Source organism: Corapipo altera, unplaced genomic scaffold (assembly GCF_003945725.1).
Source record: "Corapipo altera isolate COAL_440 unplaced genomic scaffold, ASM394572v1 45, whole genome shotgun sequence".
Taxonomy (NCBI): Eukaryota; Metazoa; Chordata; class Aves; order Passeriformes; family Pipridae; genus Corapipo; species Corapipo altera.
In genome coordinates, this window is record NW_020884877.1 from 15,220,410 (window position 1) to 15,239,933 (window position 19,524).

At 39.9% G+C, this 19,524-nt stretch overlaps 1 protein-coding gene across 2 annotated transcripts in view; it reads right to left on the bottom strand.

Moving 5' to 3' along the window:
• Positions 1 to 19,524, bottom strand: part of CERS6 (ceramide synthase 6) — a 109,747-nt gene that overhangs the window by 70,180 nt on the left and 20,043 nt on the right. For both annotated transcript variants that reach the window (XM_027637304.1, XM_027637302.1), the window contains exons 2-3: positions 5,616 to 5,721; positions 3,318 to 3,448 (exon numbers count right to left, since the gene is read on the bottom strand). In XM_027637304.1, the coding sequence (XP_027493105.1) occupies positions 3,318 to 3,448; positions 5,616 to 5,721 (237 nt within the window). The remainder of the gene's footprint in view (positions 1 to 3,317; positions 3,449 to 5,615; positions 5,722 to 19,524) is intronic.

Consider the following 19,524-nt stretch of genomic DNA (forward strand, 5'->3'; position numbering starts at 1 on the left):
TGCATAAACTCGAAAAAAACTCTCTTGGCCATATGTTTCTTTCAGCCACTCCTTGGAAACCACGTAAATGTCTCTAATAAACATCTTGCTTAAATGTACATAGCCGTAGGACAGACAAGTCATCAACCTGATGACATTCCAAAGTGCCAGGCTAATAACTTATGCCATCACAGGTTCTTTCACGTTGATCTGGACAACAGGGTGGGAGAACAGAATGCTGTCTCTTTCTATACTACTTATTCCTTGAGGAAACCAGACACGCCTATGCACTGGTAGTGTGAGCAGCAGCGCAACACGCTGAAACTGGGAAGAAATTGGAAGTGGCTTGGGAATCGACACTGCATTTGCTTTCTGACACATCAGACTTTAACAAAGACATTCTCGGATCCTGTATTTGGTCTGGCAATCAACAAAGTAATTTTCTTGATATTAGGCAGTGCCATGGGGACAGAAAGGAAAGACTAATAAAAACCCAACAGAAATACATGGAAGTAGAAAAGTCCACTTCGCACACTCAGTTCACCACTTTGTCGTCTCCTTTATGCTCCTTGGATCTTTCAAGTCGAGAAAAGGAGCCAAAATTGCCTAAATTCACACAAGAGAAAGAAAAGCTAGGGACTGACTAACCCCAGCAGCTCATAGAGTAAGCTAAGTGCCTGATCTTTGCAATCTGAGGTTATACCACGTGGATGCCTTTCTTAGTGACTGCAAACTGTGACTGCCTTTAACTTCAAGTTTCGTGCCAGAATGACCAAATCGTTGAAAAACTAATAATGGATTATTAAGCACCACCTGGTGAAATTATCTCTTTTGTATTTCAAATAGATACTTATCACCATTAACATCTGAAATCTTAAGCAGGTACATGATGCCATTGAAGTCTCACCATTAGGGTCTCTAAACCTCCAATAATCAAATTACACATTCTCTTTCAGATTGACAGACAAAACTGTGGGGGGAAATGCTGCTTAAGTTTCCTGAAAAAATAGTTTATTTTCACTATAATGCCAAGGCACAAACAGTGTCTATAGACAGAGATTTTATTACTGCCTTTTTCTTCATATAACCACCAGGATATCTGACAAAGACTGGCAGCAAAGGAATTATTCCATTTGGGAAAAAGAAGAACAAAACCGAAAAACCAAACACCAAAGCAGTGTAGGTTTTGGAGTTTCCCTACACTCTGTTTAGGAATAGAATTGGAATTGCTTGAAAAGAAAAAGAAGGGAAGGGAAAGAGAAAGTGAGAAATCTGGAACAATAAGAATCTGTTGATGAAGTTACTGGTATAACGTGTTTTGGACTGGATCTCTGGTGTCATGCATCTCAGGCAAGTGTGTTTATCACTAAATTTCAGTCTCAGCCTTTGTCCTATTGAAACTCCTCTACATTACGTAGTGCCCACGCTATTCATTTGCAAGAAAGATAAGGCAGTCAGAAATGGCCTACAGCCCTTCTGGCACAGCTGCCTTCTCCTTTCATTATGCAAAAGCCACTCTGGGCCCAAGGAACACTTTGTCTAGCAGTAAATTGAATCATCTCCACGTAAAAAGAAGTGGAACTCTTTTTAAAGTAGCTCCACATTTGCTGTGTGTTCTGTCACTTTTCTTCCCAAGCCACAGTCAATCAATACCATTGCCAGCAAAACTCAAGTCTTCTCTGAAGGGGCAACAGCAGCTCAACAGTATGAAGGTGTAGGCAGGGATCACTGCCATTTTGCCTGCTCTGTACTTGCTTATTACATAAGGACACATTTCGTTCTCTGTCCTGGCTATGAAACTCTCCACTGACACCCCAGTTACTGAAGACTTGAGTGCCCCCCTTCCCATGACATGTACTTTATGCAGCCCAGCAGCTGCCACACAGAGACGCTACATCCAAAAAGCCACCTGTTAACTCAGTAGCTGTGAAAAGGTTGCAGACCTCATACTGAAGAATTTCTTTAGTCAAAACATACTGAAGTACTTTGCTTAGTGCCCTGATGGGCAGATTTAACTAGACAACAGTTTAACACCCATACGGAGGGGATAAAAGGGTAGCCCTGGCTTCCCAGTGCTAGTCTGACAATCTGCCAACAACTTCATCCAACATGTGACAGGTCAGCTGGTGGCACATATACCACCACTGGAAATGCTCCCAGGGCAAGGCACACAGGGTTGGCTGGATAACACCTCATTATCACAGCACTATGTACATACAGAAATGGAGAGGCAACTCCTACTGCACCTCCTCAAACCATTAGCAGATGGAACCTGAACTATCCACCCATTATTTATGCCATGTTACTTCTTTTTGGGCAAGTATTATCATTACTATCAAGTACACATATTGCAATAATGCCCAATGGCTCCCTCTAAACGAAACTGGCACTAAATTCTGTCAGCACTTCATTACAGCTTACCTTACCTTCCTTTCTGCATTCATAGCTGTCATCTGCATGCTTTCTCCATAAGGAATGTCACAAAGGAGCAAGTTCAGCACCCATTACCATCCAATCTGTGATGGTATTTCATGGTATGTTTAAGTTTTTCTTAACTAGGTCAGCCCTAATGTGGTGGCATTAGTGCAAGAGAGTGAAGTCTTTGACCTGAGTTATGGAGGCAGCAAGATATACCACCCAAATACACTAGCTCTAACACTAATACAGTTTTAATTTTTCCCAAGAGTCCACAGCCTTTCCTACAAGTTAAGCAGACCAGTTAACAACTACAACCCTTGAAGAAAAAAAGGGTGGTCTTCACTGATCTCAAAAATCAGTAACTCTAAGGCCACCAGCTGCTGGCAACAGGATGACTAGGTTTATTCATAGTCTCACCCTGCCTGGCCTTATTAAATATTTAGCAAGGAGGATTTTAGCTGTAAATACCAATGAGAGGACTTAAGCACTCTGACACTTCAGTTTCTCCTTTTATTAGAGGGTAATCATCTTTAGTCAGTTTATCTATTGTCTTCTTTTTGTTTAACAACCCAACTGGCTTTCATCTTTACTCCTCCATTTCAGATCTCTGTCAGGTTTATAGCTAAAGGTAGGGCTCTAGGCACCCTAACACAAGGTGACTTGTCTTAAAGGATCAGGCTGGTACCCTGACAGTACAGAATCCCAACTATTTGACTTCTGAAAGCTTTTGACCATTGAAAGTACACAAAAAGCACAGTCTCCTTCAGCAGAATGAAGATTGTTTGTCTCATTAAAGAAGTCATATTCTACCAATTTGTATAATTTTCTACCTGTCTACAGAAATACCTGTAAAGTACAATGGGGAAAACTGATGAGAACATGGGCTCAATAAAATTCAAGAAGAGAACACACATCCTTACATGCTCTCACAGAACTTCCTAAGAGTGCTGGGCTTTTCCTGGTTGCGTCTTTGTCGAAACCAGCGTTGAATGCTGCGCACATCCCAGTCCAGCTGCTTGGAGAGGCCCTCCAGCCTCTTCTCATCTGGATGCTATAGAACAGAGAAGTGTAAAAATTAGTTTCTTGCCCAATTGCATTAATGTTTTAAATTTAGAACCACTGTAATTGACTCTTGACTTCTTATCAAGGTTGCCTGAGAGACACATGGATATACAGAAATATGTTCACAGAAATCTCTACTGGAAGATTCCCATCAAAATACACTTACAGTGACTGGTATTGATCTAGAAGAACAGATCCTTTAATATGACACACAGGTCATTACTAGTAAGAAGCCTAAAGGGAACAATGGGATTAAAACTTGTTTGAAACTTTGAAGTGAAGGTAAGTAGGCATAAAATGCCATGCACCTCAGCAGCAGGTCTAACAAACATCCCGCTACCTGACACACAGTGTGCCTGTTCCATCCTCCTACATCAGGATCTTTGTCCTATCATCTGTTGCAGTAGTGAGGATGGTTTGACTGGCACAGAAAGAAGATAAATCCCATGTTTGTGAATTTTAATGTTAAAAAATGAGGTCATTAAAAAAAGTAACAACTTCAAAAGGAAAATCACTTTGACAATGAGAGAGAATTTTTTTCTGTAAAATTAACCACACACAAATATTCTGCAAAGCAGAAAATGTGGAACTCTCATACCATCAGCACAGCTGTAAACCAGTGCAGAGGTAAGGTAAGGCAAAAGAAAATAAGTCTGTCCTTAATTTTAAGAGCAGTAAAGGCCACATCTCCAATCATTCAGCAATTCTACATGTACAGCACAGCATGAGTACTACTTACATATTTCTCCCAATCACATTGCTTTTTAAAGAAACAGAAAAAGTTTTTGGACAATGTGTTTTCTGGAGTTTTACTTTTATTTCTGCAAGCCAGTTATATAATTGAATGAGATACAAGAGCTCTCATGACAAAAATTTCTTAAATGCTACAAGATATAGAACAGCAAAACTTTGGTCAGGCTCAAGTTTTATCTATCAGCCTCCACGAAAACACAAGAAAAAAGGGAAATGAGACAAGAGAAGGATAAAGTGTTTGCTGTCTATCTCAAAGAAGTTTTTTAGTCAACCAAAGTAGCCATTAGTTTATAATGGAAGTTTAAGAAAACCAGTGTCTGTAACCTTAGAAAACTCAAATACTTGATGCAACTCTTAGGAGTTTGACTAGAGAGAACTGTTGTATGTGATTTTAAAAAGGTAGTTAGCTAAACTGGACAGTTTCTCTGAGAGTAGCTACCAGATTCTGCTGGAGCAACTCTGGAGCTCTTTGCTCTCACAGGGATTTCAGGCCCTCTGTCAGACTACCAGATTCTACAAGGAAATATTATTAAAAAAATAAAAAATATAAAAAGGAAAAAAACCACGAAAACCCCACAACAAACAAAATCCAACCATTCATCTGAGTCTGAGAGAGAGCATGTGCTACAGCCTTCAGAAAGAAGGTATGTACAAGTCCCTCCCTGAAAACAGGACAAAAGCTACACCAAGTGCCATGGTGATCTCAGGAGAGGGTGGGACACACAAGCAAGGCAGATCCACAGAATATTTCACTGTCTGTGTCACTGAACCCAATTTTGTCCTCTGAGTCTAATACTTTCTGTGGCATGTCCAGCTGCAGCCTGGAGCCAAGGTGGGACTGAAAAGCTCCTGCAGAAAAGTTTAGGATGCTTCAAAAAGTATGGACAGAATGACATAGAGGTTTAGTTGAGATGTCACATGGTGAGAGATGTATAGATAGAGATGTAAGTTGTGGGTGAAAAACTTGCACAAAAAAAAATCTGCAAGCTTGATTATTCAGTCAGTTTCTCCCACTTTTCTATCTTCTTCTGTAGCTGGGATACCACCAGTGCCCTGTGCTCAGGCAGTCCCCTGAAGGAGTAGCTATAAGTTTCATGGAAAATACAGTATCAATCTTACTGGTTCAAAATTAGCTCTTTTTTTTTTTTTTTTCCAAAAAAAGAGTAAGTGGCCATATAACATCTACAAAGTGTTTCTGTGAAAATTTTTTGAGTAAAAGTTTACAGGAGGTGTCACAAAGAGATGCACAACTGCTCAATCTGGCATACTAATGGTGTCCCCAATATTAGCATTTTAGGTGTAAAAATGCAGCACTCCATTTATCTATTAGCTTTGCTTTATTCAGACATAGTTTGTAGCACAATATCCCACTTTATATTGTAAATATTTTAGTTAGACACTACCTTTGTAATAGCTGTGAAAACTTTTTCCAGAATAGCATTAGGTTGAGCTTTCTGTGGTCCATTGGCTTGGACTTTAAGGCCTAAGGCACATGGTTTAGCAATGAACCTGTGAGAAACAGAAGAATGAGAAAACAGGTGAAATCCTTCAGTTATTTACTTCCTTACTGTTATCAATCAATGACATGTGGTAAATGGGCAAACATTATAACCCTGCCAACAAAAACAGTACTTAGCTTTCCAGCTCAAAAGCAAGCTCATACAGGCAATTACATTGCAAAATAAGTAACATCACTTTGAAGGATGAAAGGAACACCACAGAGCACATGAAACAGAGGATTTTCTTTCATGTTGTGAAAAAAGAGATTAGAACAAAAGCATGAGAGGAATGCCTCCTAGAGAAGCACCAGCTAATGAAAAGAGCAGGGCAGCTTGCAGAAATGAAGAGCACATAATATTATCCTCCAAACAGAGCCTTTTTCGTAAATCAGTTTCCAAAGTAGCTACTGCCTCAGAACTCCTTTTGTACAATGGAATTTCAAAATCCTGAAAAACAGCAAGCACTTAAGCTGCCCAATCAACATAATTTTCTAGAAGCATAAAGTTTACATGGTGCAGAGCCACAGCAATGCTCTGCCTCCAAACTCTTCTGCTAAAATACAAAGCTGTCACAGATCCTAACACCAGTCCATAAGTTCTCTGATACATTTTAGAGATGAATTGCATAGTTTACATTACATATACTCAAAGACCACCATTCTACTCATTAAAAACTAAATCATTTGTAACTATGAGTCCAATTCTGGAATTCCCATGAAAGCTACAAACTCTGTATAGGAATCATATTCACTTCTACCATCAATCAACTTCTAGGAATCAACTTCTACCATCTTTGAACTATGTAACTCTTGATTTTACTTAAAAGACTTCTGTTTCCTAAAACTTCATTTACCAACAAGGACCAAAACAACAGTAGGTAGTTTATCCAGTTTATCTACGTTTATCCAGTTGAATGACCACAAGGTATTAAAAATCATTAAATTCTTATCCACAAACAAGCCGCATTTTAAGCACTTTCTTTTCTCCTTTACTGAGTGAAGGAATGGGATATCCATGATATAACTTCAACAGAAAGGCAGTTCCCTAAATGTGCTAATTTAGATGAAAAAAAAATAATTTGGTAAAGTCAAAAGCAGATAAAAAGGTCCAGTTAGAAAAATTTCGACACAAAGCAATTCCAAAAAGCTTCATGCTGAACTGATCTTCATTTACATCTAAGCAAACCAGCAGGGTTTGCTTAAATTGGGTTTAAATACATCTTAAAATGACGTGTCATGTTAATGAATAGCATAGATAAATCCAGGACAAAGCACAGCTACAGTGTTTGTTTTGATTTTGAAATGAGAATTGTAATATTGATGTTATACTCATTAGCTAAAACAAAACACTTTTTCTAAACAGAAATTTGAGTTTTTCTTCCTCTGTTGCTTATGTTTTTCTCATGCATGGGAGGAATGGGCATGTGACCCAAACCAGAGCTCGTCCCCAAGGACAGCAAAGCAGTCAGGACACGTACAGGTTACACAGCTGCAAGACACAGGATGATCTTGGCCAGCCATGTCAAGGACAAAGGGACAGGGAAAGCTTCAAAACCCCCACAGAGGTCCTACTAGGACACTCAAGAGAAACAGAGTAGTTTTAACAGAAACATTCTATATACCTGCAATACTGAGCAGGTTTGACCACTAATTCAAGTGTGGATGAGCCAAGCCACGTCCACATGATTACTTTTGGTGGAACTAATAAAATTTAAGAGATGTTTTTTACTTTTCATACAAAACCACAACCAATTCAAGCTGTACTTTGCAGTATAACAACTTTTTTTCAAGGCTAAAATAGAATTTTCAAGTAGAATTTAATTAATAGGATTGCAAATGTCCCATCAGGTGTCATAAAAAGCATCATTAACATGATGGTTTTCTGTAATAAGTTAAACTGATCCAACAGAATTAATGTTTGATACATGTACAAACTATGAGCAATTTGCCAAATCATGCACTTCTTAAAAGCACTATTCATTTTTTTCCATTTCTGCTAACACTGTGGTATTCAATTCCCTAAACAGTCTTACTGAAACCCATGGGACTATTTATCGCATAAGGTACTGCAATTAAGAGTGAATAACTACTGTGAAAGAGTAAGGAGAGCAGAATTGAGTATATTGTCAGCTTTTCTCTTTAAAACATGCAAATCTGAACAAACACCACACTAATATCTCTTTTTCAATGGATTTCAATACAGCTGAATTGAAAGCTGGCATTCAATTACACAAAAATTAAAGGACAAGCATCTTTTGCTGAATGCTGCCCCTTCTCTTCTGGATATAGAAAAGAAAGACCAACATAAAAAAAGAGAATTAAACTCAGATTCAAGAACCTTTTTAAAGGCAGCTTCCTCATGCACAGTCTAAAGCCACATTTAAAAACAACACCAAACAAAAAAGCCCACAGTCAGCCAGCTCAGATAACGTGGGTTACTGCAGAGCATTGGAGTGGAAAGCACTGAGCCTTTGCAGGCACACAAACACCACACCGTGTGCCTGAAGACAAGCATTTCAGTGCCCCTCTCAAGGCAGGGACCAGTTTGCACTTTGGAATCCTGCCTTTCTCAACTCAGTTATTTACAACAGCAACAGCAATGCCTCATCCTCCAGCCAAAATTCAGAGATCATTTTTTTGCTACAAAAGGGGTTAGGAAACCCTTTGCAAGATGTTCCTCCACCTGCTCTAGGGCATAAAAAGAAGCATCATTTTCACCACAAGTGCCATTTTGGGTTTCCCCAAGCAGGTGTGGCACTGCACAGGGGAGATGACCACCCCAACTGACCATCAGTGCTGGGGAAAACAACACCCCAAACCCAACAGAACTAACTAGAAACGTTAGCCTTCACAATCCTTTGAGATGTTCATTTGCACTTGCAAAGTCTGCATGAAATAATTATTTTTTTTTAAGTATCACATAAAGGATGAGAAGTAAAGTAAAACTATCTTTTTTTTTCTTTCACTACAGATCAAACAACTCTACTTGTAACATGTAATCTTTGCCCTGAATCTGGTCAGACACAGATATGTTTTTATGTCAAGAAGATTTCTGAAATCTGTTAAATTATTAATTTAAAACTTTCAAGCCATATGCACTGAGATAATTGACCTGTCTTCTCCTTGACCTCAAAACCTCTCTTTAGGATTGCAAAGACTGAATTAATTTCCGTTGCTGCCCTACTACTGTAATTTCTTAGTTTTGCATCAGCCTTCTTGTTCCTCCTGAGTCTTGTGAAGGCAATGACTTTTTCTATCTAGGTATAACACATTTTAACAGCTAACAGGCTTTGTAAAATCTTCATCCCATGAATTAGTAAACTTCTTTTCCCCTTGAATTATTTTAAGCACAGAAAGTTCTCTCACTTAAGCAACTTTATTTTGTGGGCAACTTCAATATGGAAGCCCACTCAGAAATTTTCATTAGTGCAAGTGAGAAAAACTAAGCCACTTAGCTTTTCACACTTATAAAAAAAATTTGTTAATCACGGCTGAAATAATTTCCTTTTGTCATTCGTTTGTATCAAAAGTAGGTCACATGACTGACCAACAGACATGACTAATGGCCTCTTATTACATACCATCCATCCCGCAACTAACAATCTATTTTCTGAGAAGACAACTCAGCCTGGCACAAAGGATCTGCACAAAATCACCCTGGAGAGTGCTCCTACATGATTTTTGCTAACAGATAAAAAATGCTATAAAGCTTTAGCCTTTCATGTACTCGAAAATATTTGAGTTAATTGCTCGTCAGGGCACAATGAGAGCTTGAGTCTCCTCTTCCTGTGCTGAGGATGCATCTATATGGAGAAATTTGAGGAAACTGTAGCGAATGTGAAAGCGTGCAGCACATCTCTGAATCAACCCAAGTACAACTAGATGATCTCCAGAGGTCCCTTCCAGCCCCAACCATTCTGTGATTCTGTGATAACAAACTCTAGTTAAGTGCTATGCTCTGATTACATACATACAGCATTCCTGCAAACCTGGTAAAAAGTCTCACTCAGACACTGTCATAGTGCAAGTGGTGCTTGCATAAAGGCCTGCTCACACTGCTAACACCAGCCAACTGTGAGCTCCATTAAAAAAACACCCAAGCAAGCTATTCCTGCCAATCAAGTATATCCATAAAATCTCATAGTTTCCTATCAGTATATTTACAAATACCAGGGAAGGTAGTTAAACAAGCAAAATTTCCTCTCTGTGTAAGGAGGTACGCAAATCTGTTTTGAAGAGTCTGGCTCCTTTTTTGAAAGAGTGATGCAGAGCAAATTTTCCCAGCTCATCTGCTTTATGCTCACTAAACACAGATTGTTCCAGGGATTAATGATTACAATTGTCTAACTTGTTGGACATTGCTTGCTGGTTTTAAACAGAAACAATCTAAGTTTGCTCTAACTACAAGGATGAGTAAAAGCAGAAGAGGCTTGTTTCTGAGCAGATGTTCAACAGAATTACTGCCACAACACACAAAAATAATTACTGAATTTGTTTTGTTATTTTGGTATATCTGACCTACTTAACTCAGAAGTTACTTGTATTAGGAACAATTGAAAAATAAAATTAAAAAAACCCCAACAACAATACAAAAGAAAAATCTTAATAGTCCTAGGATAAATTCAGTAGATAAGTAGGGTTATCACTTCAGTATACCTATACCAGCATTGGTTTTGGCTTAATGTTTCCCAACACCTTATACTGCACAAGACCCAACAGGATCTGAAGCACAGGCAGGGGTCTTAATGCAATTAATCACATCTAGTAGCTGAAATTTGCTGGCTTTGCTGGGAAATGGGTCACAACTCCCTTTTCCTTCACGAAACCTTTTCAGAGGTAAGAACCTGTCTGCCCAAGCAAGAAGCCCAGCACACCACTTCATACGTCAGCAAGAGCCTTCTCCTACTGAGCATCCCAAGCAAGAGCATCCCAAGCATTGTCTCAGAGGCAAGTGTGCAGGAGAGGGCAGAGTCAACTCTTTCAGGGGGACTTATTCCCAAACTACTTGAAATAAATTCAGAAAAGCAACGTATGCATCTGCCTTTCATCTGAGAGGTTCAATGCTTTTCCTTCTCTTTTCATAGAGATGCATTAGCTGTTATTTCAACACCAGCATCATTATCCCATACCTCACATCAAATTATACAATCTAAGCACTATATGGTGCAATCCACATGTGTTTCTAAAAAACAAAAGCTAAGCAGCTTGCAAGAGAATTCAGCTTACCAAATTAGTGAGGTTTTTGTCTTTGGCTCAAATTATTACAAAGCATTCATACACACTAGAGAGGGAAAAATGGTTCCTGGAAAATCAGTACTTTGGAGTTTGGTTTTTTTTCCCCCAAGGTTTTGAAAGCTTTTTGTTAATGTTTTGACCCAAGAGACCTTTCGAGGAAACAAATGTCTTTGACCTAAGCCTTTCATTAAAAGGCTTAAAAAAAACAACCGCAAAACCAACCAACCAACAAAAAACCACCTTGCATCACCAATATCCTGCTATTTAAACACAGAGATGGGAAGCTATTTGAAATCTTTCCTAACAAAGGGCGTTGCTCATCCCTCCTAACGAAATTCAAATTACATGTCAAGCTGGTAGCAGAAAACGCATCTATTACAATAAATACTTGGACCTCATGGAGCAGGGCTGGCAAAAGCCTGCAGTGCCATTGAGGGCTAGGGGAACTAATGGTCTGGAATGAGAAACTGCTTATCTATAATAAGAAAGCACAATCCAATACCTTACTGAGTGCAGGTATTTGTAGGATCTAGTATGGGCAGAGTCCTACAAGCCAGTGGTGGCAGAAGGCAATATATCCCTGCACATGGGCTCTGTCATGTTTGCTCCAGTGGCCAGAAGGAACACCTGCCAAGTACTGCCACAGCCCCTGTAATGCTACTGCACCACTCCCATTTCAGCCTTTTGAGAGAAATTAGTTTTTCCTTTAATATATCAAAGATGGACATAAAAGGCAGGCTAAAGAACAGCACTACACCGGTAACACTTGATGCAATAGGAGTACTGACATATAACATATTAGTTGTATAAAATCACTCCAGCTCTGCTTGCAAGAGCAATACTTCACCTTCAAAAAGGGTTTTGTAATTTTTCAGCTGGTAAACTAAGTACCCTATAAATTCAGCATATTGTCCTAGCAAAACAGCATCAACTGTTTTTGTCATACTTTGGATGCCATGCAAGTGAAAAATGGTTTTCTACAGATCAGCTTTAGAGAAGAAAATTCTGTCACAGTAATCTGCTTCAGGGCAATAAGGGATATAAGGGCTTCTACCTAGGAGTACTTTCACATAATAGCAAGTTTCACTTTATCCAACAATCTGTGAAAGGTACCTGCGGGAAAAAAGGATTTAGCATCTATATTTCAGCTTGAAGACTTACTGGTTAGTGCAGTGCTAACCCATATAGTTTTCAGTAAATAAAACAAATTATCCTTATCACTCAGCAGCAGTATTACAAAGTGCTTTGTCCTACAGAGTTACTCTTCGGGAGCACAACTGACATGACTGACCCATACCTTTCAATTACTGTAAACTTTTTTTATTTTCACAGTTGGATTTCTCATATTTATATTGTCCTGCCTTTTCTTTTTTTTTTTTTTAACTGAACATACATGTCTAAGAGACGTATCTCCTCCTTGTTCAAATTTAAAAATACTCCCCTTTTCTGGAAATATTGCTCCAATAAGAAAAATCATGACCCATAACATCTATTTGGCTTAAGCTTTTGCAAACCTGCTAGCTACCATCCCAAGCTGCAGGCCAGACCCTACTGATCACAGCCCCAGTTCCAGACCCTGTTCACACATACTGCTAAACCTTTCTGCCTCACTGAGTTGGAAGACCTATTTAATCTTTTCTCCAGATTAGTTCACAGTGGGACTAACTGGTGCAGAGGGTGTTCAGCCACCACCAGTATGGGACTACCCCAGTGCAGCCTCTACCTATAGTGCTCCAGTTGCTTTTTCAGTTTGTATGTTACTATGAAAATGTGTCACAAACAAATATGGAAGCCATTTTTTTGAATATATGTATGTATAAAGTTATAAGCATTTCAGTTTCTCATGAAACTATGTAAGACTGAAGAGCTGAAATAGGGAGGAACTATATGCTCCAGAATAGAAACAAGCACTGCACAAATGTAGACAAAGGTCATAAAAAATATTTTTGCAGCCAGCTGTCTAATGCTTTCTTTCTTTGTAATGTCTAAAAATAAAGAGTTTAGTCACTCTGTAACTTTCCAAGCATAGATCAGGCAGAGGGAGATGGAATGGAAGGGGACATACAGTATAGTCCCCCCCACCTCTCACACATGGTGCCTTCTCTCAGCCGCCCTCCACCAGCCTCACCAAGGCTGTAGAGGGTATAGATGATACAATGCTGAAGGTTATCACTCATACCCTTTTTGCACACAGTAAAATCAGGACACACAAGTCAAGGTCAATGGTCTCCAAAATTCTAGCCCACTGCTAAAGGTCAGTGAAGATAAAAATATTCTCCCAACTTCTAGAAAGTTGTGGCTTAGGGACTTTCTAGACCAAAAAAGGCATCTTTCCACATAGCAGTCCCCAAAGAGCTGACCCTTCCTACCCAAGCTGCATTAGTAACTCATTGAGCCCGTGAAAGCTTTCCACAGCCTATGGAAGAGCTCCCCAGTATGAATTCAGACTGTGTGAAGACAACCATCTCCCTTCGTTTGAACTCATCGCTGTCCAGTTTCAGTTCTGCTTTATTTCTTGCACTGAGTAAAAAAGAACAGACAAACCCAAAGCATCCTTTCTGTGTCACTCCTGACACTATAGATTTGTCTCCTACTCCCCTCTGCCATCTTCTAACATACAGAGCTGATATGTCCCTTCATTTCAGCAAGCCTGGGAGAACTAAAGCAAAGAACCAACCATAAAACATCTACATATGAAAAGGCACATGGTTCAAATGGGATTAGATATTGGACATAGAAAAGGGCAAAAAGACAGCACAAAAAGAATTGAAAGACTGATAATTTAATTTTTAAATGGCAGTAGGTTACCTAAGACAACGATGAAGTTCTAACCCCCCAGGCTCTACAGCATTACTTTATCTTTTACTCTGGTCACATCTTAAATATGTGAGTAAAAAAAAAACCATTTAAAAATTGTGAGGAATACCTGTGTCTAAATTAAAGCTGCAGCCAAGGCATGCCATCCACTGGCCTCTTGGCATATACACACTTTCAATGCAGTTCTCCTCATCCACCAAGGCAGATTCCAAGGTGCAAAAGACACTGCAGCTATCTTCCACTTGGCACAACCCAAAAGTTGTTAAGTGGCTTATAGCAGTAGTCTAAAGAAGCAAAATCCTCAGCAATCAGTTTGATAAATAACATAGCTTTGCCCACTAGAAAGTCAATGCTACTCTCCAGGTTTCTCCATGGAAGTTCTTGGCCTGGTCATTACATGATTACTCGCCTCATCAACTTCCTCTTAAATTCTAATTTATTTTCCTTACTTTGATCTATTTACTACCAGAAGGCCAAAAAATGAAGGATGTAGTTAAAAATCCCTAGTGATTAATCTAACAGCATACAATCCATCTGATATCATCACTAGAGACTGTAGCAAGTCACAGAACAAAACTGGAAGAGTTCAGCAATGCCTTCCCGGAAAATATTAGGAGGTGTTTAAAATGTTGAGAAACTACACTGTTCAACTTAAATAGGAACTCATTAGGTTACATCAGGTTAGAATGCATTTTTTGAAAGCAGAGAAGATAGATGATGCTTCGTATTCAATGAAACACTAAAAAAAAAGTCCTTAAAATGTTTCAGGGGCACAAGAATCCTACTCCACTGCCTTACTCCATGGGTTCTGCAACCAAGCCCTGAGCAAGGGCAGGTGCTCTAAGAAAGGTAAACCCCAAACTTCTGTCTGTCTGTTACAAATGTGCATTTGCATTTGAGCAAATAACCCAGCCTGCCCACATGATTTGCAGGCATGCTCCTGAACATTGTCATCACATTACCTGGGTGTGGCACAAACTTCAGGTCTTGAAAGAAGAACACACACCACAAAGTATTTAAATATTTGTAAGCTTTCTCTTTGTCTTGTTGTGAGTTTGGTTTCTCTACTGCTGGTGGGCTGGCATTGCATACAGCAGAGAGAATTTCAGTATATGCCTCGCTCTTACGGACAAACTCATTCCTCTGGTGCAAATTCTGTTTCTCCCTACATCAGGAGGTAGGACATGTTTCAGGAACTTTCCTGCTCTGAGTAGAATGTTCACACTAAATCTTTATTCTGGTGCAAACTGTTCCCTTTGAAGAGGGAATAGGTCATGGATACCTCACTGAAGGATGGTTGTAGTTCTGTAAGTACTTGAAATAGAGACGGTTGGTCTGACTTGGAAGGTTAAGCTTTCATTCCAAGAGCTAGGTCACAAAATCATCCAACCTTTTGCAGGAACTTCACGAGGAACCAATTTTCATTCTGGCTGGCAGGAAATAGCCACAAAAGATGATCACAATGATAATCATTCACTGCATTTTTATATGTGTATGAGCAGATGCATATATGTATATTGAAACACGCATATATATATAAAGTATATGTAATGGCACATGTATTTATATATTGTGTATGTGTATATGTAATATAAGTGTGTATATACAATCAAACTTCAGCATAACATTTGACTACTCAACTACAACTACAAGAATTAGAGCCTTATTTCTTTCCATACACTTTGCACAAACTCAGAACAAAATCCAGTTCCTAACTGGCACAAAGTTCCTCAGTTTATTTCTAACTAGACTCCAATAAAAAAAGATAAAAGATACATGTAGACATTCAGGAAAACTATTTCTAAAGAAGCATGCAGCCAAACTACACAATAAATTATTTTCCTTACTTTATCCTTAAATTGTTATTACTTAAGAAAATAAGGACTGTTTAAAATTCTCAGGCAGGATGGGCCAGGCTGACCTGAGCTGATCCCACCTGCCCAGGCACAGCACCCTGAGCAGGGGCAGCCACTCAAAGCACACTTGTCCCACCCTGCCCCTTTTACTGCAGCAGCAGATTAGGGCTTCAAGAAACTGGAGACTATCACTGCCCAGAAAAGCATGGAGTTTTCAGCTGGATCAGTGACCTGATCTGATTCACTCCATCAACACAGCATCACTAAACAGACGTTAGCAAACCTGAGTGTGAACTCTCCAGAGACTGAAGCCAAGCCATCACAGGACCATATTCAGATTCTGCTTTGGAAATGTGACCTTCGTATTTTTTAAAATGTATTCTCTTCCGAGAAAAGGTATTAAAAAAAGCATATTAGGATACATGCAATTCAAAATATTTATTATCAATTAGTTTTTCCTAAAGAAATGCTTCAGCAAAAGATTCATAAAATTACCTATACAAATGCTCACACCTGAAACCACAAAACCCAGCTTAGATGGACCCCTTTTGAGAAGTAGTTTCTACCTACATTGTATGAGTTTTAAATACAATATAGACTGATCAAAACATTCAACAAAGACAAAAAGCAACTAGTTCTCACTGTCTCCCCAGTTTTTCTGTACATTTTTCACCTTTCTATTCTACTGCTGAATTTTCTTAACGCTTTCTTGTTTGATTGCCACCTCAGCAGGGCACTCTTTTGAGAAGGCAGAGAAGCGACCTGGAAGGCAGCTGCAGCTCTGCATGCAACAGTACAGAGCACCCAGCCCTCTAGATGAGCTTAGTGATCCTCTGTGCATCCCACCATTTATTGGGAGATGGGGAAACTGGTGCCTACCAGAGTGCAGGATACACTGTATTGCAGTGTTTGAAATGAAGAGCCTTATGTTTTCTGCCTTCTGCACTGAGGCTGTCCCAAAGCAAAACCTGCCATCGCAGGCAAACAATGAGTGTGGCACACAAAAAACCCATAACACAGCTGACGGGCATCTCATTGTACTCCTAATGTGCGATAAACAATTACTGATAGGACAAAACAGTGCAAGAACAAATCCTATTAACAAATAATAGGATTTACTAGTGGATCACCCAAACGTCACTTTGGAAATGACTCCCTGGGCTGCTGCAGCCAGAAACCTCAGACAGGGAAGGGAGCCATGCAGCAGGATGCACTGGTGAGCTGCACACACAGCTACCAGGCAGCCACAGGAGCTCATCACAGGAGAACAATGCTGGGCTACCAGTTTCGACAGCATTTGAAAATGCTGCAGCATGTGACAAACAAAAGAATAGAAGTCATCTTGTATCTTGGGTATTTGTGAATAATTTACACACTGGATCCATAAACGAGTGCATTTTGTACAGCAAAACACAAAAGAAACTTTTGCAATCCTACTTTCTTTTAGCTCATTACAAGATTTTTGTCAGCAACATGCACACTACAACTTCATATGGTCTCATAAAGGGCACCTAACTAAAACATGGTTCCCTAATAGTATTGGTATATAACTTCCCACCTGTACCAGCAGAAGGTGTAAAACTAACTACTTGTAAGATAATAGTTACGTAGAACTTTCAATTGGCAAGTATTTGTTACTCTTTATGTTTCTGTTTAGGGTGCCATATGCCTTTTTATCTCCTTAGGATCATTACAATTGTCTTGCCTTATTTATTTGTTTTAAAAGGCACCATAGCATGTGCTGCTTGGGATAAAAATCAAAACTGGGAACCCATATGACTTAAAAATGTATCATTACAGAAGATTTTTTATACAGTTGTAGATCATCAGTTTTGTTTTTTAAATGGCAAGAAACATCATTCCTAAGATTAGTCATGAAGTAATTATTGTTTAAGAGAATAACTAAAAAGTTAAAAGGAAAAATATTTTGCCTTTAAAACAAGCTGTGACCAGGCAATGTCAGGATACAGCTTGAGCAAAGCAGCAACGTACGTACTCCTGAAGGCACAGGCTAAGCTAGGCCAACCACCAAAACACACCCAGCAGAACTTAAGACACAAACACACTGCATTGTTGGGGATCAGCTCTTCTGTAGATCTTCAGTGTGTGTCCCATTGCTCTGGGTTAACTGAGCATTCTGGTATGCATGGACAATTATGAGGCAGCTCAGCCAAAAAAGCACAAATTCTGTTTAGAATGTTATCTAGTATGTTTGTCTGACAACTCAAATGGAAGTGGCAGCCAGTCTCTCACCCAGCTGGGTTATAGATTAGCCATGGGTAATATTGCTGCACTTGAACTGTGGAGTGCTGTGTGCTTGGCAAGAGCACAAAGAAAGGAAGAGGTGGAACAGGGAGGGGAAACACCCAGGTAGGAATCACTACAGGACTCATTTTGAAGCCTCACCCACACATTCTGCTTGCCCAGGCAAACCTAAGTGTTATAAACTTATAGGCCACCATATGCCCCTGGCCAGTGTGCTGCCAAGATCCTCACGCTTCCCTGTTGCACAACACTCTAAGACATTGAGCATGCACATCAGTTAAGTGTCTGCATGGCGCCTGAACTGCAGCAAGGCTTTGTGAGCACTGAGGGCACATGGTAATTACCAGATTCACAGGGAATCATAGATCAAACTTTGCCTTCCCTTGAGAACAAATTAGACACGACATCTATATTCAGGATACATGACAAAGTATCACAGCCCAAGACCATAGCTCACTTGGACTGGGATGGGAAATGTCAGGCCAGCAGATAAAATGCCTCAGAAGAATACTCAGAGCAGCTCCTGCGAGCAGGCACCTCCTTTCAGCTCCTGGGCTGACAGTCACTTCCTTGACATGCTCGTCAGTCATTGTCCCCTAAAGAAATGTTTCTAACAAAGCCTGGCTCCAAAAGAGCATGACTGCTGATTTCACCAACAGGTAGAAACATGAAGAAAAGCAAAAAGTCTTCAGAATACCCTGGACTATGGCATAATCTCAAATGTTACTTTAGCATAGGAAACAGTGATGAATTTATCCCACTGCAAGATCAGTTTCTACCTACAGGGATATTTTCCCAGCTTCAGAGAGAAGCACTTGTGAAATCAAACAGGGGTGGAAGAAGGAAGGCTAGTAAATGGTGTTACACCAAAGTCACAGCAGCATGCATCCATTTCCAAGCCTAATGCAGGGGAATATTGTTGACTGACATGTACAGGCCAGCTAAGGAGAGAGAAAATCTCTGAGGAGTTCCCCAGAAGCCCACAGAACCTCCCCTGGTCCAAGCACCACCTCAGCTTTTCTCTTTCCCCATCACTGAGGTCCCCTCCTTGCCAATCGAGAGCTGGAACTCTTGCCCTGTTCAAGAGCCTCTCCAGCTGGCAAGAAGCAACACTGAGGCCACAACCAGTGCCGTAAGAGAGCAGAGATCACATGCAAACAGTGAGAAACAGCAAAGTAGCATGAAGCTATACTCCAGGGCCACTGCCTATAGCAGAATGAAAGAGAGCCTCAGGCCAGACAGGGTAGGAAGCCAGGCAAGCCAACCAGCAAGGATGGGTTTAGGCAATCTCCTGATGCAGGTTCAGTTGTATCTCAGAGCAGCTTCAGCAACAGAAGTCAGTTTCCTGGTTTTCAGTTGGGTATGGTTTTGCTGTAGCAGATACAAGTGGTTCAAGAACAAAACTAGTTGTTGCACAATGCAGAACAGGTAAAAAAACCCCATGTCATTCAGTTAAGAAATGGCTATAGAAGGAGACCTCTCTGTGCTCAAAACTAAGACAAACATTATATATAAACCTCATTATACATAAACCTATTCAGCAACTGAATATCCCCCTTCAAATGTCTGTTGTAATGTTTATTCAGAGCATTTGGAGAATCAAAGCCCTGGTCGACAGCCTGTCATGAATCCCCATGCTGT